General features: G+C 52.2%; 14 protein-coding genes across 14 annotated transcripts; 9 read left to right on the top strand and 5 right to left on the bottom strand.

Annotated features, from left to right (window-relative positions):
• Positions 1 to 226: 226 nt before the first annotated feature.
• On the top strand, positions 227 to 718 carry NUU61_000094 (DUF504 domain-containing protein; the record flags this gene model as incomplete). Its single annotated transcript, XM_056650678.1, has 2 exons — positions 227 to 404; positions 456 to 718. The coding sequence occupies 2 exons, from the start codon at positions 227 to 229 to the stop codon at positions 716 to 718; spliced, it is 441 nt and encodes a 146-aa protein (XP_056515528.1).
• Positions 719 to 929: 211 nt separating this feature from the next.
• On the top strand, positions 930 to 2,001 carry NUU61_000093 (MIF domain protein; the record flags this gene model as incomplete). The annotated part of the gene is made up of 2 exons (XM_056650677.1): positions 930 to 1,319; positions 1,375 to 2,001. 2 exons carry the CDS (start codon positions 930 to 932, stop codon positions 1,999 to 2,001), a joined length of 1,017 nt encoding a protein of 338 aa, XP_056515527.1.
• A 429-nt stretch (positions 2,002 to 2,430) lies between these two features.
• Positions 2,431 to 3,379, top strand: NUU61_000092 (Appr-1-p processing; the record flags this gene model as incomplete). Its single annotated transcript, XM_056650676.1, has 3 exons — positions 2,431 to 2,581; positions 2,634 to 2,692; positions 2,855 to 3,379. The coding sequence occupies 3 exons, from the start codon at positions 2,431 to 2,433 to the stop codon at positions 3,377 to 3,379; spliced, it is 735 nt and encodes a 244-aa protein (XP_056515526.1).
• A 281-nt stretch (positions 3,380 to 3,660) lies between these two features.
• NUU61_000091 (kinase-like protein) lies at positions 3,661 to 5,144 on the bottom strand (the record flags this gene model as incomplete). The annotated part of the gene is made up of 8 exons (XM_056650675.1): positions 3,661 to 3,821; positions 3,884 to 3,911; positions 3,972 to 4,046; positions 4,147 to 4,220; positions 4,290 to 4,415; positions 4,471 to 4,793; positions 4,852 to 4,910; positions 5,022 to 5,144. 8 exons carry the CDS (start codon positions 5,142 to 5,144, stop codon positions 3,661 to 3,663), a joined length of 969 nt encoding a protein of 322 aa, XP_056515525.1.
• Positions 5,145 to 5,508: 364 nt separating this feature from the next.
• On the top strand, positions 5,509 to 6,185 carry NUU61_000090 (CENP-X/MHF2 family protein; the record flags this gene model as incomplete). Its single annotated transcript, XM_056650674.1, has 2 exons — positions 5,509 to 6,078; positions 6,138 to 6,185. 2 exons carry the CDS (start codon positions 5,509 to 5,511, stop codon positions 6,183 to 6,185), a joined length of 618 nt encoding a protein of 205 aa, XP_056515524.1.
• A 137-nt stretch (positions 6,186 to 6,322) lies between these two features.
• On the bottom strand, positions 6,323 to 6,787 carry NUU61_000089 (uncharacterized protein; the record flags this gene model as incomplete). The annotated part of the gene is made up of 1 exon (XM_056650673.1): positions 6,323 to 6,787. The coding sequence occupies one exon, from the start codon at positions 6,785 to 6,787 to the stop codon at positions 6,323 to 6,325; it is 465 nt and encodes a 154-aa protein (XP_056515523.1).
• Positions 6,788 to 7,472: 685 nt separating this feature from the next.
• Positions 7,473 to 8,665, top strand: NUU61_000088 (MIND complex subunit MTW1; the record flags this gene model as incomplete). Its single annotated transcript, XM_056650672.1, has 3 exons — positions 7,473 to 7,526; positions 7,638 to 7,964; positions 8,054 to 8,665. 3 exons carry the CDS (start codon positions 7,473 to 7,475, stop codon positions 8,663 to 8,665), a joined length of 993 nt encoding a protein of 330 aa, XP_056515522.1.
• A 68-nt stretch (positions 8,666 to 8,733) lies between these two features.
• Positions 8,734 to 9,927, bottom strand: NUU61_000087 (dihydroorotase; the record flags this gene model as incomplete). Its single annotated transcript, XM_056650671.1, has 3 exons — positions 8,734 to 9,666; positions 9,732 to 9,811; positions 9,873 to 9,927. 3 exons carry the CDS (start codon positions 9,925 to 9,927, stop codon positions 8,734 to 8,736), a joined length of 1,068 nt encoding a protein of 355 aa, XP_056515521.1.
• A 1,126-nt stretch (positions 9,928 to 11,053) lies between these two features.
• On the top strand, positions 11,054 to 11,853 carry NUU61_000086 (uncharacterized protein; the record flags this gene model as incomplete). Its single annotated transcript, XM_056650670.1, has 2 exons — positions 11,054 to 11,374; positions 11,464 to 11,853. The coding sequence occupies 2 exons, from the start codon at positions 11,054 to 11,056 to the stop codon at positions 11,851 to 11,853; spliced, it is 711 nt and encodes a 236-aa protein (XP_056515520.1).
• Positions 11,854 to 12,328: 475 nt separating this feature from the next.
• On the top strand, positions 12,329 to 13,756 carry NUU61_000085 (uncharacterized protein; the record flags this gene model as incomplete). Its single annotated transcript, XM_056650669.1, has 2 exons — positions 12,329 to 12,950; positions 13,020 to 13,756. 2 exons carry the CDS (start codon positions 12,329 to 12,331, stop codon positions 13,754 to 13,756), a joined length of 1,359 nt encoding a protein of 452 aa, XP_056515519.1.
• Positions 13,757 to 14,538: 782 nt separating this feature from the next.
• swc5 (putative Swr1p complex component (Swc5)) lies at positions 14,539 to 15,650 on the top strand (the record flags this gene model as incomplete). Its single annotated transcript, XM_056650668.1, has 2 exons — positions 14,539 to 14,897; positions 14,966 to 15,650. The coding sequence occupies 2 exons, from the start codon at positions 14,539 to 14,541 to the stop codon at positions 15,648 to 15,650; spliced, it is 1,044 nt and encodes a 347-aa protein (XP_056515518.1).
• A 556-nt stretch (positions 15,651 to 16,206) lies between these two features.
• NUU61_000083 (T2 family ribonuclease) lies at positions 16,207 to 17,206 on the bottom strand (the record flags this gene model as incomplete). Its single annotated transcript, XM_056650667.1, has 4 exons — positions 16,207 to 16,265; positions 16,337 to 16,529; positions 16,602 to 16,896; positions 16,977 to 17,206. The coding sequence occupies 4 exons, from the start codon at positions 17,204 to 17,206 to the stop codon at positions 16,207 to 16,209; spliced, it is 777 nt and encodes a 258-aa protein (XP_056515517.1).
• Positions 17,207 to 17,774: 568 nt separating this feature from the next.
• Positions 17,775 to 19,537, bottom strand: NUU61_000082 (MFS transporter; the record flags this gene model as incomplete). Its single annotated transcript, XM_056650666.1, has 6 exons — positions 17,775 to 18,299; positions 18,359 to 18,525; positions 18,558 to 18,784; positions 18,834 to 18,966; positions 19,028 to 19,141; positions 19,210 to 19,537. 6 exons carry the CDS (start codon positions 19,535 to 19,537, stop codon positions 17,775 to 17,777), a joined length of 1,494 nt encoding a protein of 497 aa, XP_056515516.1.
• A 1,310-nt stretch (positions 19,538 to 20,847) lies between these two features.
• Positions 20,848 to 21,792, top strand: NUU61_000081 (uncharacterized protein; the record flags this gene model as incomplete). Its single annotated transcript, XM_056650665.1, has 1 exon — positions 20,848 to 21,792. One exon carries the CDS (start codon positions 20,848 to 20,850, stop codon positions 21,790 to 21,792), a length of 945 nt encoding a protein of 314 aa, XP_056515515.1.
• Positions 21,793 to 21,970: the final 178 nt, after the last annotated feature.

The raw sequence follows: 21,970 nt of genomic DNA, 5'->3' as shown, positions 1-21,970 counted from the left end.
TTTGAGTCACATTGCCTGGTCTGCAATCGAATAAGCCCTATTGTCCGATCATTCGGAAGCGAGCATGATATTGCTAGCCCCTCTGGGAACAAGCAGGCACTAGAGCCAGCAGCCATGTCGCACACCTGATACGACTATGAATGGCTATAAAATAAGCTATGCACCCTAGGGAATTTGTCTGGCACCTCTACCTGTTTTTTTGAAATATTTTGAACAGCAGATAATCATGGCGTCCACTATGCCTGCCAACGACCCTATTCCGCCACGTGACTATCATGAAGCAACGACAGAGCTATCAGGATCACCAGAACCTACCAGCTTGCAAGTGGCAGAAAAACCCCGCCGCAGTCCTTCCCCAGGACATGGGTCCAAGTCGGGAGAGAACAAGTTGCGGCCCGCAGGAGGTATTTCCTATTTATCCATGAAATCATGAATACCTTATTAACCAATGCTAGATATCATCAACCGCATTAATTGGGATTCCAATTTTGAGCCTGCTGATTTTATCATTGGGTTTCTAGATCGATTCGAGGGTCAATTGGAAGTCGGCATGGGCAGTTGGAAGAAAGAGTCTACCCATGAAGAGTTCATCCCCCAGCACCGGGTGCTATACATCCGGCATGTGGATGGTGAGATTGTATGGGACCGAAGGCGCCGTATCGACAAGATCTTCTACAGTGGGAACTCGGCGTTCAGTGAGCTGGCGTTTCTATGTTGACGCCGAGCCGTATCATTAATACCGTCCCCGTCGCGCTTTCCATTGATACCCACGAATCTGAAATATTATTCTTATTCTTATTTTCTTTTCTTCCTCGGCGACTCTCTCTCCCTCTCTCCCCACTCACCCGCCTTCTCTCCTCTTCTCCTTGCTCCCCTGCATCTTGTTGTTTCGCTTTCACTGCATCTTCTCGTTCTACTGCATCTACAACATGGATCTTTCCAACCAGAAGAGGTCGTCCCTGCCGCGCCTGGCAACAAATGTTTCTCCTGGCCATTTGACCCAGGTCATGCACCCTGCGCTAACCAAGATTTATTCCGACACACACATGCCGCCGCTTTCTGAGCATCCGGCTTTCCGGCCTTCTGTCTTTGTAGAGGACAAGCCGGATGATGAGAATATTGCGCCGACTCTTCGCTATGCGCCTGACATCAAGCCTATCTACATTGCCCCAACATGTATCGAGGAATCACCCACCTTGACCCGGAAGAAGACTATGTACTACGAGGACATTTTCTCGGCCCGCGGTGCTCACAACTCGCCCAAGGAGCGTGTTGATCAAGACTCTCTTGTTGTTGCGGAACTCAAGACCAACATCAATGTTCGTTGTTATGTTTGCAGTTTAGTCTGATCTTTGTTGCTGACTTCTATACTAGCTTAAGGATGAAGAGTCCAAGCTTATCACCGACCTGGCCCTTCGTCTGGCCCAGGTCTATCTTCGACCCGAGACCTCTGTGCTGGTGGTTGTTGAGCATGATGCCTGCCTTCGCTTCGGCAACAACACTCTCCCGGCGTATCTGCTCAAGATCCATGCCCTGCCCTGTCTGATCGGCCCCATGACCAACCTCCGCGCCACCAGTCTCCTCCAAACATTCCTCTACGAAACGTTGGGGGTTGCGCCCGGTCAAGGAGTTGTCATTTTCAACTCGGTCGTCGAGGAAAACCTGGCGACCAACGGAGTCACGGCCCGCGGTGAGATCTCGCGCCTTGAGCGCACCGAACAGGAGGAGAACCCTGGCATCTTCAAGAGCATCTCTCGCTCGATGAGCCGCCGCCTCAAGTCGAGCAGCAGCCACAGCACTCCTCTCTCGATCACCCCCTCCCTGCCCCCCATCACCAGCCCCGTCCAGGCTGGTGGTCTGCAGTTCCCTTTCGCCGCGGCCGACACGGAGGCGCAGGGACCCCAGGAAGAGGACAAGTCCCAGGGTCTCAAGAAGCGCAAGAGCTTGAAGACGTTTGTCCAGCGGCGCTTGAGTGAGCTCTCCAAGGGCAGCGCCAAGTAGGGTGTTTGTGAAGATCGCGAGGATACTTCCTCTTTACCAGTGTTTTACTCCGAGACCTTCGAGGTCTCTAATTACAATCACAATTCTCTTTTTTCGGATCTTAAATGAAGCATCTCAACTCTGCGCAGGGGAAAGTTGTTGATAGTTTTCAGGTAAACCAATCCTGTAGAATCGTTGAGTCCCCAGGGTCAGAGTCTCCACATCGCTTTCATCTGTTCTTTCAATTTGGTTTTAGTGTCAAACTAGCGATAGCTGCCTTCAGACAATGCTTCGAACGGTCGGCTCGCCGAGTCAGCAGGCGAACTCGTCTACCTGCCCTACCGTGTCCACGCAGTGAATTTGTTTCGCTTCACGTAATCCTCGCTTCGCCACACTCTTCGCCTCAGATTCCACACAAACTGCCCGCACGTCTTCTTGCGTCTTTTCGCCATGAGCTCCTCCAGTGAGCCACAGGGGCTCGTCGCTATCCCCAGCGATGACAGCAACGATGCTGTGCCGTCTATGCCGCCAATTCAACACACCCGGGTGAGGGAGTCTCCGGGAAATCTGTTCGACGCCTCAGAGGGCGCGGCGTTGATCCGTCAGTGATCTCTGCTTGTTTTGACTACAAATCGTCACTGACGCTGTTATAGACGCATGCAACGCCCAAGGCGTCTGGGGAGCAGGCATCGCGAGGGCGTTTCGGGAACGAGTCTGTATCAATCTCATCCGCATACCCACTTCCCCTCATTCTCAATGGCGGCCTCTGGCCGTTCCCATTATATCTCCAGCATACATCATAATCTACATTAAATTCACATGCCGAAGACATACAATCCTGTGAAACAGACCCCCAATAACTAACTAACAACAGTATCCCGCCGCCTACCAGGTCTACCGCACCCACTGCAGACAACTCCTCGCCCGCCGTGAACCCAATACCCTGATCAACCTGCAGTCTGGCAACGAAACCACCATTCGGGTGTGGCACCCGCTGGGCACGGCGCTAATTATCCCGCCCCAGCAGGCTGATCTGGCGGCCGGAAAGAAGCGCCACTGGATCGTGTGCCTCTTTACCTCCGGTGGATATGGTCGTCAGGTGGACCCGCCCAACCTTATCGTCAACAGCACCTATTCTGCGCTCTGCGATCTGAAGAGACAACTGCAGCTGCTTGACTCTGACCAAACTCAAGGCCTTGCAGGTGACGGTGATGCGCCCACTGCGCTTTACTCTTGCCGTTTTAATTCCGGGATGTTTGGTGTTTCTTGGGACAGGACTCGGAGCTTGCTTGATGCCGTTGGGTTGGATGTAATGGTTGTCTATCCGTTCGGAGAGGAGGTTGATGATCAGGCTAGCTCTGGGTGTGGAGGTGCCCGAGCTGCTCGGGCTATTACTTAGGAGAGTTGGTCTTCAGATCTGGGTCTGTTGTGGTTTTGTTTGAAAGCCTGGGAGTTGAAGTTGCCCTCGGTTCGTTTGTATTCAGGAGTCCGGTTTCTTTATTTCTTTATGGGTGTTATGTGAACATGCCAATGGATCTACTCATTGCCGAACCTCTCAAGACAAGAACGGGATATTTTATTGTGAAGAGGCTTTCTCCAGCTATGTACTGGATTCATACAAACTGTCGTCATTATGAAGACTATCCACGTTTTGAGAAATTCAATCCCTTCATCAGCCATTCATCGCGCAGCAGCTCCGAGGCCGTCGGTCTCTCCTTGGGAATCCATCGAGAGTGCCTTCCGCAAGAACCGGAAAACCCCTTTCTTGTTGTCTCCTTTGGTGTTGGCTCCTAGACTCTCGAGCGTAATATCGGGAACGGGAACAAGGTCCTTCCAGTATCCTGAAGAGTGGATTTATCAGCAATTCTTTTGTCATACTGAAGTGCTTTGACTGAAGGCTTACCGTTTTCATTCCAGAATACATGGCCGACCTAGATCCGTTTCACAAATTCAGCTGGTGGAGATCCCAGCAACGCAATCATCTCTGCGACGTGGACCCGGTCATCGAAGATCCCATCTGTATTTCGACCCTGGAACAGGAATTTACTGCAGACGATATCCCAGGCCTAACATATCGTTAGTTTATAGGTGGATTTTAAGAAAGTTGAGAGAAAGTAGCATGAGTCGCAAGTGTCTTGCCAGCATGGCAACGCTCCAAATATCCACCTTGCAGTCCCAGTTCATCTTAAGCACAACCTCAGGAGCCCTGTACTGATTGGGCATGATGTCGTCGTTGTGGACTTCATCCATGAAGCGTCATTCGCCAAAGTCGGTCAAAAAGGGTAACCCATTTCCCGGGAGAAGCAGACAGCTTTGGTAAATCGTGCGGCCATCATCTAAGACCTTCCGGGGAGAGGGTGCCTCCGTCTCTGTTTCCTCGATGTTTGGAAGAGAGGTACACTCGGAAGGCATGAAAAGGTTCTTCACCTGTAGATCTTCAAAATGTTGGCTATCAGATTAGGTGGGTTTCTCTGGGTTCTAGACACTTACCGGTATGAATGATTCGGGCTTCATCGTGAAGGAAGTCTAAGGCACCTAGGATTTGCCGGATACAGGGTTTCAGGTCATTAAGAGTCATCACTTTACCGGGGGAAAAACACAGATACTGGTCTAAGCTCATTCCGAGGGGCTGGTGGACTAGATAAGTGTGGCAGCCATGGGGACCATCAATGTGGAAATGGTCGAAGAGCTTGCGTATGTAGGTTTTGCCGAGATGGTCTGATTGTGTGGCATTGATCTGTTCATAGATCTTAACTTCGAGATCTCGCTCGGCGCTGTGAACGTAGACCTTCAAGAAGACATACTTGGGCTCACTATAACATGTGTTAGTCATTAAACATCACTGAGCAAAGATATCTGGTGTCAACGGACTGGAGGTCACGTCCAAGCCAAATAGTAGATGATACGCCATATCCCACTTTCCCAACAACCTGATACCGTTCACCGAGCACTTCTCCTATGCTGATAGGGTATTATTTCTTAGCACAGTAAGAAAGCGAATCTCTTCTTCAATTTCCTCTGCGGAATCGAGTAATTCGAACCCAGAATTGGGGAATGAGCGCGGAAGAGTTGGCGCATGGGAGGATGACATGCCTCTGTAATTGGTACTCATTGAACATCGCTGAGTATTCGGGCGGAGGTAATTTTTCGTCAAAGTACTGCATATGGAAGAATATATGCGGGGACTGGTCTTGAAATGTGAAATGCGAAAGACGCATCGCCAAGGTCGAGTCATTCTATAGAGCTGTAGACCCACTTCATCCATGGAACGATTAGTACTTGCAAGTGAAACATTCGATGATAAACTGAAGTGCAAAGCCTTTGGTGTTCAAAAAAAGCATCAGATCTCCAGCAATATTGTCAATGCCACTTGTACTGTCAAAAGCCAAGGTGTCTCGTGGGTGTGAGGGTGTCGAAATAGAGAGCATCACCTGACACCGCGTCCGCAGATCGCGACCCGCGCTTTCTAGCATCCAGCAGCCCCCTCCAACGTCACCAATTCCTCTTAGCGGGAATATCCAGCACAAAATGCCCGGTGAACCTCAAGCCGCGAAAAAGCGGCGCGTCCTCCCCTTCAATCCTCCCAGCCGCGCCTCCAACGCGGGGCCATCAACATCCGCGCCGAAAGCCAAAAGCAAAGCAAAACCAAGCAACAAAGTCTCATCAGCATCGGCATCCAAGACAGCCAAGCTCGAATCAAAGCCCACAACCTCCAAGAAACGCGCGCGTGCCGAGTCCCCTCCAACAGCGGAATCAGCCTCCGACGCCGCGTCTCAGTCCGAAGATGAGGATGAGTCCAATCGCAGTCGCGACCGCTCGCTCTCCCAGGAACCAGATTATATTCTTGCCGAGATCACCTCTGCCCAGCAAGGGGACGACGTGACGTCGGGTGACCCGGCTATACCCCCGAAACTGTTGACGAAGCTGCTCCACCACCATTTCCAGAGCGAAAAGACCAAGGTCGCTAAAGATGCCAATGGGGTCGTTGCTAAGTATGTCGATGTTTTTGTGAGGGAGGCTATTGCACGCGCTGCCTTTGAGAGGGCCGAGACGGATGACCAGGCTGGTGGGAGGGGCGCTGGGGACGGTTTTTTGGAGGTATGGCTTTACTACTCTCCTAACTACATGCGCGCAAGTGAGCTAATATGTCGGCGCAGGTGGAAGACCTCGAGAAAATGGCACCGCAGCTTACGATGGATTTCTAACGTCTGTATATCTATCTTTTTTTTTCTTGAAAGGCAATGGTTGTTTGTGGGTGAGATGGCGTTCGGGCACTTCGTTTATTCGAGTCATTATTTGAGATACCACATCCCCAGCACGAGATCTTCTAGATACATAGCAGTCAAAATAGTGAGAGGTCGCGCGGATTCAAGTACTGAGGCGGCTTCCCCAGAGTATGATCTTCCACGAATGGTGGCACCGCTCCGAAGCCATTGGCATTGTGAAGAAGAGCAATGTCGCGGTTGACTCGTCGGGAAACCCACGGATTGGCGGCATAGGCGGACCGCTTCTTGCTGAAATGCACCACGGCCACCGGGATCTGGTTATGCTCGGGGAGATGGCCTAGTCTGGCGTTGTAGGATGCATTAGCGATATCGAAGACGAAGAAAATGCGAGTTCTGAATATTTGCATCGCCAGCAGTTTTGTTTGTGGCAGACTCTCTTCCCGTGTGCTGTAGACATTGTTTGATTTCAGAAGTTGGACAGCCACTGGAAGTAAATCTCCTGGCGAATCGCGGGCCTTGGCCAGCAGAGGGCTTCTCTGGGAGACGATGACCAGGACTCGAAGTGGACCTGATGGAGCCATGACGGGGTTATCTGAGGATGTATGTGAGTAGCGGCTCTTCCCCGTTGGCTTGCCAGGTACCTTACCAGCTGCAAGTATCAACAAGCAAGATGAGGTGGCTTAAGGACATCCAAAGAATCAGTGATATCGAGGTGAAATAAAGCCTCGAAAGAGAACAAAGAAGGATATGTCCACGGGGCCGCCTGGTACCTGCAGGCCTTCTTTTCTTTGGGCATAATGGCAACCTTCCAATGGCCTGTCGCTCCAGCCGGTCAGTTGGAAACCGAAGATGTTTCGAGCCCTGCCCTGATATCAGGCCAGAGAAAACTTGATCATGATGCTGGCACACATGCCACTGCATGAATTGGGCCTCTCAGACTCGGCGTAGCTGAAGGTCAAGGCGCCGTGGTGCGTGATATCCATGGATGCTCCATGGGGGTTAGTCTGCCACCAAATCTGTCCAACAGGAATACATTCATGTCTACCCGAGTGTGACTCCAATTCTTTGAAGGACATCAAAGGATAGAAACAGAAATTCGAGGTGTCCAAGCTCTATCAGCGTGGCTCCGAGAGCGCGAAGAATGCGAAGAATGCGGGTTGAGGGCGAAGGCGGTGGCGTCTGCATTTCCTCCCCCTCGCGTCTTCTCTTCTTCAACGCGCATCGCGTCGAACCTGCCTCAACCGCCGGAAACTCACATCCGTCGCGATGAACGATGCGACCACTTCCTTGCTCACTGAGCACCTCAGCTACACCCCTTTGGTGAGTTTTCTGGTTTTTCGCCGATCCATGTTGAGCCCCTCGTTGCGCTTTCGAGCTGCACGCGAGGACCCACCCCTTGGAAAACAAACTTGTCGCTAACCACCCCTCCAGTCGCTCATAGATGATATTATCAACTCGATCAACAATCTGATCTACCAGGCCATCTCGAGCTTGGAATCTGGTCTACTTGCCACACCGCCCGAGCGCCTGGGTTTCGCGCATGCCAGCAATGGTTCCACGATCCCCGACACCGACGAAGATGGCAATGTGGTGTACCCCGAAGCAAAGCTAGAAATTGAGAATGGGCTGCACCAACTAGAGACATTGCTGGAAGCAAATGTTGACAAGGCATTTGACAAATTCGAAATCTATTTGCTGCGCAACATCCTTACGGTACCCGAAGACCTGCTCTCTTGGGTGAGACTGAAGCATTACGAGGTATGCAGACTGCTTATGTGTCGGCTTTGACGAATTGGCCGTGCTTGTTTTATATTATTTGTGTATGCGATTAACGCGCGTGCTTTTAGGGTCTCTCTTTCACTTCCACACCAGACACGCCCACTCCCGAGACCATCCATGCGCAGCGCAAAAAATTACTTGAGACCCGAAAACTTAACCAGTCCTTGAAAACCGAATGCGCTCGGAACGAGGCCGTCATTTCTCAACTACAGTCTATCCTGTCGACTGTAGACACGGCGAAATCGGAGGGTGCGGCCGAGGATGCGAAGGCGACTGCACGCGGACAACTCAGTTTGGCCTTCTTGACCTCCAGCCCAGCTGCGCGCCAGTTGCGTGTCGGTGTTGATGCCGGATCCAATACCAAGCATACGCCTCTTACTACAAATACGACCTTCATCCTCTCGCAACTGCCCGCATTGCAAGCCACTCTTGAGCAGCTCCGGCCGAGATTGGCGACCTTGCCTAGCGCTACGGTTGAAATGGAGTCCAAAACTAAGAGAGATGAACGGAAAGAATACATTGAGAGCCGGATCAGACTTCACCTCGAGCGAGCAGGCCAACTGGCAATGGGCAATGATGGCAACCCGGTTGTCGCGGGCCGTCGCATTGACATCTCCGAGGCGCATGCCTTGGAGAACGTGGCCAATATGTTTACGCAAGGGCAAGACAAGTCCGTGTAAAGTGACAGGCTTATGCGTACGGTCCTACGAGGACTGGTATCATTTTGGTTTGGATCTTGGCGGGCCTTTCAAGACCATGACACGCTCCATGTCTCCTGGGTCTTCCTGAAAGGAACCACGTCGATCTTGTCTGACTGCAGGATATCCACGATCTTCTCGCCCTTGTTGTCGATGGTGATGAATTCCTTCTGCTCCTCGCCGATGCCATAGAAGGCGCGGCCAAACTTGCTCATGAAGCCCTCGACGATTTCTGGTGTGATCTGCTCCTCTTTGAGGACTCCGTTCTGGCAGGCCTGGTCAAAGGCATCGATCACAACCTGGGTGGTGTATGGCTGGGTGAAGACACCTGCGGCGATCTTCTCTCCGCCGCGCTTGGAGGCAGCCGGGTGCGGAGCACTGTCAGAACCAAAGAAGAACTTGGGGTTACCCGAGACAGCGGCACGAAGGAGGGCGTCCCGATCAGCCGGCGTCTTGGCCACGGGCTTGCAGAAGCAGAAAGGATCTCCCGCCCACGAATCAATGATGATGGACAAGTGGTGGGCTGTGATGGTGCCGGCCACCGTGGGCCCGCACTTCTTCACAGCCTCGATCGCCGCCGCAGTGGTGCAGTGCTCCAGGATGATGCGGAGCTTGGGGAACTGGGCATGGAGCTCCGCCAGGATGGGCAGGAACTGCTCCTCTGCCGACAGCACCGTCACATCGCCCTTAGAGGGGCATTCTCCGTGCAGGTTCAGAATCATTTCTTGACGCTCCATCTCGGCGAAGACCGGGTAGAACTGCGAGTAATCGACCACACCCGAGGTCGAGTTGGTGGTGACTCCGGCCGGATAGCTCTTGACACCCGTGATGCCACGCTTCTTCGCTTCGATGATTGTCTCCGGGTTGATGGTCTCGTGGAGGTACAGTGACATGAGATAGTGCACGTTCGGCTCAACGGCCTGCAGCCGCTTCTGGTAGTCCAGGGCATGGTCGACCGTTGTGATCGGCGGGACTAGGTTGGGCTGCCAGTTCATGTTGTTATATATCCGAGCTCAATCCACATGTTCCCGGGTTTCTTTTCTCTTACCATGACGTAGACCGTGTTCACGCCTCCTTGCCGAATGGTGGGCGTCACCAGCTCCATCATCGGGCCGTCGCGCAGGTGGACTACTCGCTGGTCAGCGCAATCCTCCATCTCCCCCATCTCCACGCCCCCGCGCGAACAAACCATGGAAGTCGGCCGAGGCGGGGAGCTTGACTCCCTGTAGCTTAGACAGTGGCATTGTGCAGGGCGCAATTGTTCCTAATCACAGTGAAGCTCCGATCAAAGCCAACGTTGACTTGCGCTCCCTGCGATTCCCCGCCAATTTTTGTGATCGGATTCTGCCGCGGGCGGTGGGGACTTGGTGACCAACCATCACACCAAGCAATTTGAGAGTTGTAGATATACCAAGAAATACAGAATGTCGCGATGCATCTATGGATGTCTGATAGAATTTGACAAGATGATCTCGACCGTGGATCTTGCCTGTTCTGAAAATAGAACAAGGCCCTGAATCCAACCTCCTCGGTCCACTCTTATGCACAAGCTTGATCAGGAACGCGATCAAGAATCATACCTGAACCAATGCATTTTCCGGGGTGATTTACGAGGCCTCGCATGCAGGAACAACGCCCATCACTCGGGGATGGATTGGTTCTCGCGAAACACAATACCCGCCGTGGCGTGATCCCAGCGCTTCGCCAGTGCCTATCACATCTCCCCTCTCGAGGATTTGCATAATGGGCCCCACTCTCTTGTCTTTCTTCTGTGCACAGAGCTCCTCTAAAATCTTGCTGTAGATCAGCACTTGGATGATTGCTGGTCATTCATTCGCCGGCCAAGTCTGCAGGTTCGCGCCCATCCCCGGCGTTGATTTCCCCCGATACTCCACTGGTCCAATACCAGACCAGCCCTGGTGAAGCTATTTTTGTCTTTCTGCAAGTTAAACTCGTGCTCAGCGAATCAGGTCTCTTGCTCTCCTGTCGATGCGCCCGCCTTGTTCCTCCGCGCTGCAGTTAGGGCTAAAGTTTCCTGCTGGATTGGCGCTGGTTCGATGGTGGAATTTGTGACGGCATAGCGCTCGCCGAAGAGTGTCAGAGTGTCAGATTGTCTTTTGCCAATACATATTTGATCTTCTTCTTCGCCGCTGTTGCGCGCCTTCTGAGACAGGGCCTATATCTTTTACCTCGGTGCCGTTCTTTTCTACGATCACCTGTCTTTCATTCCGTCTCTCTAGAAGAGAGGTCTCTTTCTTTTTTTCACTTTTACATTTAGACTACTCTTCCAAAAGGGACCCTTGCTGGCAAGGTGGTCAAACTGCTTTTTTGTTACTTCTTGAGCTTTCGTTTCTTTTTCAATTGTTCACCATGAATTGCGACTCGTCGACTGCCGGCTCCCATCAAACCTATACTGCGGAATTGGAGGAGTCGGCCTTTTTGAGACGCAGCCGTTCGTTGCACTGGGCGCGTCTCGGACTGTCCTCGTTGATATTCATCGCGGCCATTGCGATCATCCCCTGTGAGGCGGTGCCCTTGCGCCACTATAAGAGCACGTCTGAGTGGGCATCTGTCGGTTTGGCGCTGTGGCCGCTCAACTTCGATCTTCGTCCCACTGTTGCAGCCTTGTCCTGCGGCTGCGTGATTACATTCTTGAGTTTGATGTATATCGTAGCGGCTCTTCTCCCATCTGTGAGTCCCCTAATCTTATCCTTCCTCTTTTCTTTCCCCAATCAGAATGATAAATCTTTCTCGCTTTCGACGACACTGACACCTCCCAGCCTCATTCCCGCATCAAGCCACTCAACACCTACGCCTCCCTCTCAGCCTTCGCAGGCTTCATCACCGCCCTAGTCGGCGTCCTCTTCATCATCCATCGACCTTCCTCATCCTACCCAGCAGGTTTCACCCACAACGAAACCCTGCATAGCTGGACCTGTAAATGGAAGATTGCCCCGGACGGCGCACAGGCCCCTATCTATTTTTCCCGCGACTGTGCCAGTACCCGCGCCGGCTTTGTCTTGCTGTGTGTGCTGCTCGCCCTCGAGGTTCTCCTGGGGCTGGTCGCTGCGGTCGGCGCGTGGCTTCAGCGGAATGTCGCTCGTCATCGTGAGGATCTTGTTCAGTTGGAGAAGTTGGATATTGCTACGAAACAGGTGTTCCGGAATTGATCCTGGCTTGGTATGGGGAGGTGGATCTGGCGTTGATCGGATAGTTTGTATGAGATATGAGGGTGTGTTTATGGAATTGGACGTTATTGTATATGAATCACTTATCAAGGAGCTGGTGCTTCTGAAATTATGGATTGGAGTTGGTTTTCTTCTGGTATTATGCGATGTATGAATCGAGCTATTCATGAGCCCTTTCGCTGTAAACAAACTCCTTAGTTGCTCGGCCAGAGACCCACACAGATGCACTGGCTCTCAAACCAGGCTACGCCTGTCATTTAGCGCCCCGCAGATCTGCGCTTCTTCGCACTAACACCTGTATTGTTCCCTTCACACTCGACACTATCGCATACTCTCCCCTGTCCTACTTTGACACCAAAAACCCTCTATTAAGGGTCTTTTTCCAATTTGCGTCTGTACCTCTCACGGCCGTTTGTCTATAGCCTCCGGGAGCAAGAGACATTCCTCGCTGAGAATCATGTCCAGCAGGAGTCAACCTCTACCCCCCGAGTTCAGCCACGCCAACACAGGTAGGGATATTGTCATTGATGAGATCGTCAATGATGCATCATTCGAATACGACGGAGATATTGACCACGCGCCTGCAACTTCTCACGGGACTTATCTAGATGGGATAAATGAAAGCCTCGAATCCTTAGAGGAATATCAAGATGGCGGATACCATCCCATACACCTCGGTGACATACTCGGCCCATCTGGCCGGTATCGTGTCATTCACAAACTCGGACATGGCGGCTTCGGCACCGTATGGCTTTGTCGGGACACTCAGGATCCTGGGTATGTTGCTGTCAAAGTTATGACTGGAGATGTGACTCGAGAGTCTCTTCAAGACCTTACCTTGACGCGATTGGATCGATCTGTTCCTGGCGCTGAATATATTGCTATCCCGCTCGATTCCTTCTTTATCGCCGGGCCAAATGGAACACACCAGTGCATCGTGCTGCCGGTTCTTGGCCCCTGCGTTTCGCTTCGTCTGTGGTTACGGCTGAAAAAAGATCCTGCGCCTGTCCTCCGAGGGATGGCTTATCAAGCTGCCCTAGCCATGAACTTCTTGCATAAACACGGGCTCTGTCACGGAGGTATGTACCATTTACCACCCCTGTCGCTCCTACCGACAAACCTGACTAGGAAATAAAAAATATTGGCAGATTTCCGACCCTCCAACATCCTTGTCAAGCTGGACAATCTCAATCAATTGCCCGAGGATGAATTGCTCTCTCTTCTGGGTCAGCCCGAAAAGACCCATGTACGTAGCGAGTCAGGCGAGGACCTTCCAGCATCCTCGCCGCGATATCTAACAATCCCCGCCGATACTACGCCACTGGGCGACGAATACCTCACCGACCAAATCTGCGTCATCGACTTCGGTGAATCTTTCTCGGTCTCGTCCCCTCCAGCCGACCTAGGCATACCCGAGAACTACCTCCCGCCCGAGGTGCTGCTCGACCAGGAGAACGCCATCGGCCCGGCCTGCGATCTGTGGGCACTGGGGTGCACACTCTTCGAGATCCGCGAACAGCTTCCACTCTTCTATATGATCTTCGACAAAGACGAACTACTGGCGGAGATGGTGCGTTTCTTTGGAAAACTACCTCAGGTGTGGTGGGATCGGTGGGAGGCCCGGGAGGACTTCTTTGACGATCAGGGGGTATGGCTTCGGGATGGAGAGAATGAGGAAGAATGGTCTCTCGAGGTGGCATTGAGCAAGCCCATGGAGATTGTCCGGCCGGGTGCAGATTGTAACGGCGCAGCACCGACGGCCTTGATCACGTCCAAGCCGGAGCAACGGCTCATGGCGGATCTTCTATATAGACTCTTCCGCTATGAAGCGAAGAAGCGGCCTAGCATCGAGGAAGTCTTAGCACATGAGTGGTTCAAGATATGAATTAATACTGCGGGTTGAACAAGTCAGAAGAAGCTATAAGAGATTATTAGTAACCCGCAGACGGTAGCTCGGACCACCATTACTCGAAACCTCCGACCACCATAAAGGTCACGTGTAGTCACGTTTTGGTCACGTGTTGGGAGGTCAGACCACCATTAGATTCTAATGGTTAACCGAGCTCTATCGTTATCTTGTCACACAAACTGAAATCTGTTTACACCCTACCAAAACTAGTTACTAGCTCGTTACTAACTAGTTTTCAACAATAGACGCCTAGATTAATCCCGACTAATAGCTCGCGTATAAGTATAATACTATCTACTCCCTTCTTTATCGGGACTGGGATAATAGGGAAGAAATAGAAGAATAAGTTCAGAACTAGTTAACTTATATTTTTCTTGACTTTCGCTATCTTACTACCGCTTGTTAATCGAGGATTCGGGGGAAAGGGAACTAGATACTTCCTAGTTAGGGAGGAGGTTTAGAGAGGTAAAAAAAACAGGTAAAAACACTGTATTCGTGGACGTGGAAATATAGGGGGAGGTAGTAAGGTAAGGTAAGCTAAGTGGAGAATCTGAGAGGTGGGACCCTTATTAGAACTAGTCCCAAAACGGTTACGGGCCTACACGTGACCTTAATGGTGGTCTGAGGTTTCGAGTAATGGTGGTCCCAGCTGTAGTCACCCGAGCGAGCTACAAGGACGATGGTCTTATCTTATCGGGGCCGGCATCGCGTTTCTCACTCCTCTCGGCCTCTTCACTCTTTCACTCCCACACACCAATATGTCGACCCATCCCGTATCATCCGCTCCCGACGTCGACGATGAGTCCTATGACTCCGCTGAAGATGAAGACTTCCAGCTGGACGCGCAGGACGACTCCGAGCTGTCCTCCGACAACGAGACCGCCGAACCAGCCAAGAAGAAACGGAAAACAGACTCGCAAGCAGAGACTCCAGCAGATGAAGACCTAGACTCTGGTGACGAGGCTACTATTCGGAAGGCGAGGGAGAAGAAAGCAAAGAGGCGCAGAGGCAAGAAGGAGAAGGGCACACACATTGAAGACGATGGCGACCTCGATATGGATGATGAGGAAGGGGGGGCGGGGGGCTTTGTGCGAACGCGAGCGATGAAGATGCGAATGTAAGTTTTGAAAATTTTGGACTCATGAGGTTGCGGGGGTGGTCCTCTAATGCGTGTTGATCGAACAGACATGAAGAGCGCAAACCGCTGGCTAAAATCGACGGCGCGACTGTGGACGTGGATGCCCTGTGGGCGAAGATGAACGCCCCCGATACCGACAGCGGGATACCGCCATCCCAAATTCAGCAGGACGCCCAGCAAGCTCCCGAGGTCGACCACGCAGACACCGAGATGCAGGATCGCCCAGTCCCAGCTGCAGAGGAGAGCACGCGCCCTTCGGAACACGCTGAACAGATGATCAAGATCAAGCGCACATATAAGTTCGCGGGCGAAATGATCACCGAAGAAAAAGTCGTGCCCAAGGATTCGGCCGAGGCCAAGGCGTTTTTGTCCGGTGGCGACAACGCCGAATACACCGATGCCAATGCTGTCGAGACGGTGGATGCCCACCCGCTGCGCCGACCTCTTCGCAAGATCTCGCGGTTCGATCCTAATCCGACCGGGACGATCAAGAAGAGCTGGGAGAAACAGCCCGTCGCTGAAGTTGACAAGGATGCTCGCGGGCCGAAAATCAATACCGTTGAGAAGTCGAGACTCGACTGGGCGGCGTATGTGGACAATGCTGGGATCAAAGACGAGCTCCGTGTGCACAGTAAAGCCAAGGAGGGCTATATTGGCCGCATGGACTTCCTGGGTCGCATGGAGGCCAAGAGGGAAGACGAGCGACGAGCTGCCCGGCTCAAGGGCATGTGATGTTTCGTCGTGTCTTAGCTCTGTTAAAAAATCTCTGCTATCGGACATAGCTCACTGCGAACTATACGGCCAAGAGACATGCTGGATGTATTGCGAGATACCTCCAAGCATTGCTACATCTCGGCTTGGGTTACTATCAGAGTGGCTGTCACTCTCCGAAACCACCAGATACTATTACAACAAGCGGCTCAAGTCTAACTCCTTGCTCGGCCGTCTGGGACCATACGGTGTGCTCAGGGCACACTACGTCTATGACACCGATGGTGCGAAAATCCAGCCAATCAACGGTCACAGGAAACAAAATTGTCTGAATATGATTGATTGATTCGGCAAGTCAATCCTTGAGCAGCCACTTGAGAAGACTCTTCTTTTGGTTGATAGCACCAGATTCATGGAACCAGTCCTCCATGACCATGTATTATAGATCTCGATACCAATTCAGCTGACACTGAATGTGTCAACTCAGCATTCATGAAATAAGCAGCACACACCAACTGGCTCGGGTGCCCCTGCTAGGATCCCTGCTACATAGAGATGTCCACTTGATCCGCCATTTCTAGTTACCACTCTTGGCCACGTACTTAATCCCACTCTTGGGACAGCTCGAGTCAGAGACTAGGAACATGTTTGTTAGTTCAACCACCAAACCACAACATCCAAATCGAAGGGGGAGTGCTATCACGTACGCGGCCTGGTGGCCTGGTATTTGCCATCAATGGCATTCCCGCGCACATTAAAGAAATACCAGACCTGGTTCAGCTTGCCACTCTTGCAGCCAATGTACGCCTCAGCACCATGCAGCTTAGACAGCGCGGCTTCGATGTCGCTGCGGCTGTAGGTTTTGGACGAGGAGGGTTTGATGCCAGCGTCGGAGAGGGCCTACAGCATTACACGATTAGATAAACATACGGGGACAAATATAAAGCGGGACATTGAAGGCTGGGGGCATACCTTGTAAGTATCAAGCCCTTTGAACAAATCCACGACCTTCTGGAAGAAATCGCCGACTTCCTGCTGCGGCGAATAATCCGAGTAGCAGTCCGGATCGATGGTGTTGATGCAGGTGCCGTGCTTGCCCCACTCGTGCGCCCAGAAGGACTCGTCGTCGCCGTTGATGTCGACCCAGTACTGTTGCATGTACGACAGCAGGTCGTCGCGGCCCTGCGCCTTGAGGATGTCGGTGATGTTGGTGTAGGCGCGGGACGAGTCGCAGCTGGATTCGTAGGTGCCGTCGCAGTTATCTGGCCTGAAAAAAAAAGATAATATCAGACCCAGGAATAACAGAATAACAAGAATCAAATGTATTGATGGCAGAGTCATACTCACCACAGCCCGTGGATCGTCCACGAGTCCGATGGCCCTGTTGCCGGGTCCGTGTCCCAGAACTGCGTCTGCAGCAGAGCACCGCCCGGCGAGTTGAAGCAGCACGATGCCTGTGAGGAGGCCTGGCAGCTGAGCGGGCTGCTGGAGGGGCAGGTTTTGAGGTCGGCGACGGCGCCGGTGACCAGCTGCATTGCTGCTAGGGCTAGCATGCCCATGGAAGTGTAGGAGGTCATTGTAAATGAGAGAGAGGGAGAGAGAGAAGTAGAAATTCAACGCATAGGAGACTGGCACAAGAATCGGAGTATCTTTGAGCGAGGATGCATACAAATATTAAGTCCCTTGGTAGGTCTGTATAACCCCAGTGCACGATAGCACATGTCCCGTCCAGCGAGTGCTGATTTGCAGATCGGAGATCGCCGTGATGGAGAGGGCTGATAGTAGACAGGCCAATAGAGACAAAGAATAGGGGATGTCTAGCACAGCGCTAATTTTGAGTCCGTCGGACGTCCTGAGGGGCTCCAATTGACGTTGCATCGCGCGGATCTCCGTTCACTTTCCCCCGCTTGAACAAGGGGTGATCGCGTTTTGAGACGAAATGAACAACTGCAACCTTCAGCTGAGAGGACTGCGTCTTTAGTCTTGCAATCCTTCACGTCTTGCCTTGAATGGTATAGCAGAGTGTTGAAGATAGACTGAGTGTTGACGGGGCGGGATCGGCACCGTGCAGAATCGGATGATACGAAGAGTAACGTCAATCTGACCATTCATCGCAGTGTTTAACATCCACGGGAGTTATCCATATCACCCCGCAAGCAGAGGCTGTATCTCCCACTCCTCTTCGCCGCTCCTCACTGACCCCAATCGAATCCACCAAATGGCCACAGTCGCAGCCGCATAGAACGCAGCCGCCTGTAGAAACGGCAGCCCCATCCACACGCTGCCCATGTGCATTCCCAGCCGGAACAGGTTGGCGAACAACGGGCCCGCTACCAGCATCCCCGCAGCCTGCGCGATGGCAATCGCCGAGTATAAGGTGCCGACTTGGTCGGGCCGGACGAGACTTGTGGCGAGACTGCGTGCTGTGACTAGGAAGGCTGCGCCTAGCGACAATATCACTAGTCCGCCGATCAGTACGGCTGGCGCGGGTGCGAGGGACATGGCTGCGAATCCCATTGCTGAGAGTGCGCCGCTGCCTTGTGTTAGGCGGTAGTCTCGCCATTTGCCGTGGAGCCCGAGGTATCGCGCGGCGAGGAATGATAGTGCTGGCATCAGGATGAGGTAGTTGGCGAGTGTGAAGGACCCGCGCAGTGAGATCAGAAGACTGGCCTGTTGATATGATATTAGCTTGGTCCTAAACCAGCACTAGGGGGGTGAGGGTAGCATACCCGGGCAAGGCTCCAGTCAAACCGCTTCGAGACATACTGCAGCAGCACATTTGTCGACTGCTTGCTCAACACCGTGACAAACAGCACCACAACCATCAAGCACATATTCCAGTCTCTCCAGATAAACTGGGTGGATTGCTTGAACTCGTGGGCCTGGTGCAGCAGATCTTGCAGCGCGGTTTTCGGGGTCGAGGCTCGCCATGCTCGCTCTCGTTGCTTTCTGGTGCGTCTGGCTGTGCTTGCTTGGCTTTGGCATCTTCGAGGGTTTCCGGCAGAAACAGCGACGCAATGCCGCCCAGGGCCACCATGCATATCCCAATCAAATAAGGCGCCCACGGGTCGAAGGTCATCAGGTAGGCGCTGACGGGGGTGGCCAGGATCTCTGCGAGGGTCGCGCAGGATTGGAGACGGAACAGGGCCGTTGATCTGAGAGCGGTCAGCCATGGTGAACGCATACAGAAAGGGTGGTGGTTACCTTTCTTCTTCTGAAAAGATGTCCGCAACCATGACCAGGGCCATTGACGTGACAACTTGGTCGCCGCCACCGATGACCCGCCAGAGACCTGATAGCCAGACCATGCGAAGAGGGATGACATTGGACCAGAAGCCTGCAGTTTGTCGGATGAGTACCGGCATATGGAGAGAGAGAGAGAGATCGCAATCACTCACAAACAATCCGGATCCAGATGTCTGCCAGCAGGATACCCACTACACCCAGATACAGGACGGGTCTCCGTCCCCAGTGGTCAGATAGTACTCCATAAGGGAGCGAAAACACGAGACCTATGCAAAAGCCAGGCAATTAGTTTCGGTCAAAGACTTCAAGCTTCAGGGTAGGTTCTCATCCACACCAGGCAGCATATCGAACATATCCTTGTATCCCAGCACCAAGGCCAGTTCACCCTGCACAGCCTCAGATTTGCAGGGATTGCCATCAGGGATGGAGTCCGTGGCATTATCATTATTATTCGTATGATTAGTATTGTTATTGAAGGCACCGACCTGGAAGTTGCGGCAGATGATATCTTCGAAAACGGCTGTCTGAGGCGCCACCGCACAGTAGAATCCGAAGTCCGCGGCCAACACAAACATCGCGCATGCTGTCAAGATAAGGAGCTTTTTAGATATTTGTCGGTTCTCCGTGCCAACAAGATGGTCTTCCTCGTGGTTGACAACCATTTTGCGCGGGAAGCAGAGTAGAAAGCAGTGTAGGGGGTAAATTCTACATAGAAATAGTAGACATGAACTGAATAATCGGGTCTGGGGGGGCTCTTCGCGTCTTTTATTGCGATTGAACTAGGACAAGAACAGCGTAGCCTTGGGCTTATCAGCTTCAGCTACTATTTTTTTTTTGCGTGCTGGTTGGTCTGGTTGGGCCGAATTCCGCTGAAAGTCGCCGGGTCTTTGTTGGAGAACAATCGGAGAACAATATATCTCCGTCCATTGATGGTTGCCTTGGCATTTACAGGTTTATTTCTTTGTAAGAATATATCCGTGGATTATAGATAATAGACCATTAATAACATCACTTATAATATCACTAAGAGTGGTCTAATTCGGTTAAATCGGACTCGGACTAGTCAAGTCGGAGTCCGGAATTCGCGTGAGGCAAACAGCCCTATCTCTTTAGCATTTCAACGGTCGCTGGCCCCCAAATCCCTTGAAAGTCGGAAGACAAAGGCAAATATTTGCGTGATTGCTTACCCACACAAACAATCTAGATACCTCGGTACCCTCTCCTATGCCCTAAGGATATACCCCCCGAGATCGACGTCTCCGCCTCTATCCTGGGCCCTACCAGCCCCGGCTACTTGCATAGATAGCATAGCGTGTGTATGGAGAATATGTATGTGTTGTTTCCGTTGGGATTCGCAGCCTCGCAAACCCCAGCCTGATTCAAGACCCGCCCGGTTGACGGCGGAATCTCGGGACGCTCTCAGCTTCGTGCCGCGCCCGTTGCCTGGGAAGATTGTGTTGTTTCGGCTTGCTTGGGCCTCCCCACGCTACGGGTTCGTGCATTTGGTTGGCGTGGTTGACTCGTGAGGCTGTTTGTCTGGGTAGGCTCTGTTTTGGGTCTCGGCTTGCAGGGTTCGGACTGTCTTCTTTTCGTGATGGCTGGACGGATTAGGCCGTACTTTATGGTACTTGCAATTGTAAGGATGGGGTGTGATCTATTCTCTCAGTCGCTACCTGCGTTGTGGGAGTAGTGCTTGGATAGAAGGGTATTCCTGGTGGATATATATCCAAGTTGAGATCAGAATTCCAGTCTGTAAAAAATGGTGTAGAGTATAGCTCCAGGAATATTGGGACCTGTGAATTACTATATCCGGTTAGTTTTGCCGATTCTGGGTTAGCGCCCCCAATACGCCGTCACGTCACGATCAAAATAACCACAGGCATAAAATGGATTTTACCGCCTTTCTCTTCTTATCAGTCGCGAGTGCCTATTCTAGCTGCCTGTCTTCTCACTTCCCCACTTCTCACGCACCATGGACCTCCCTCGATCCACCTCGAACGTGTCTCAGTCCTCACCGTCTGAGCTCTCATCATCTGAGTTCTCGTCAGTTGAATCCGAATCTGAGGATCCTCTTGCGCTACTGGCCAAGGATGTGAAGCAGCAGCTTTTCACCACCAACGAGAGCTTACAAAAGTCCTTGGAACGCCGTCAACGAGAGCTTCGGCAAGACCAAACTCGGGATCAGTACCTCGTCTTCACGTCTGTTCCCCCAGAGCAATCTTCCAGACTGAGTGATGATGGGTCGCGAACAAGCAAGTACAGTCGATTCTTTTTCAACGCAGAAACGGGAATTTTGATCGCGAAAGTCATGCCGAATCCTGCACACGAACTTGCAATAAGATCATTTGATTCACTGATTTCGCTCGAGCTGCGTGCGATGAACGTCCATCGCGACGTGAGGCCTTTCGGTTCGACAACAGTTACGGTTGGAAATTGGAAAAAGGAGGCTGACTGCTGCTGGGCTCCGGCTTCGACAAATGCAAGGCTGAGTTTTGTGGTGGAAGTAGGATTGTCAGAGTCTGCGCGACAACTTGCTCTTGATGCGCGCGGTTGGCTAGAGGCTTACTCCTCATCTGTGAAACTTGTGGTTACGATCAGCATCAAACGCGAAAATCCCGAGATCGTGTTGCACCGATGGGAACTTGCTCCCCGAGGATATGGTGTCCTTACAAGGTCATCCCCTCTTTCAGCGCGTCGTACTGCATTCGTCAAATTATCTCGAACGAATAACACGACCTCTGTTACCGGAGAGTCCAACATGAATGGCACAAATACGACTTCTACGCAGTTGGATCTACCCTTCGGCAAGGTTGTTGGCCGTCCTCCTCACCAGCCCCTAGAGAGAGACTTAGTGATACCCGAGCAAGAGCTAAGAAGTTTTGCTGAGGATATCTGGAGTGAGCAGAGTCTCCTATAAGTCATCTCGATTCTGATATGTTCATTGGCCACCAAGCGGCAGGCCGCGTGGAAGACGATGTTATACTCACGAAGGACGTGTTGATTCGAAAGATTTCTAGGAAGGCGCGTGGCTGTTTGGAATTCCATCAGTAGATCATCACGGGGGTTCAAGCATCACCGCCGATCCAACATGCGCG

This window comes from Penicillium alfredii, assembly GCF_028826965.1.
Source record: "Penicillium alfredii strain IBT 34128 chromosome Unknown utg000001l_segment0_segment0, whole genome shotgun sequence".
Lineage (NCBI taxonomy): Eukaryota > Fungi > Ascomycota > Eurotiomycetes > Eurotiales > Aspergillaceae > Penicillium > Penicillium alfredii.
This window is presented reverse-complemented; position numbering and strand designations above follow the sequence as displayed.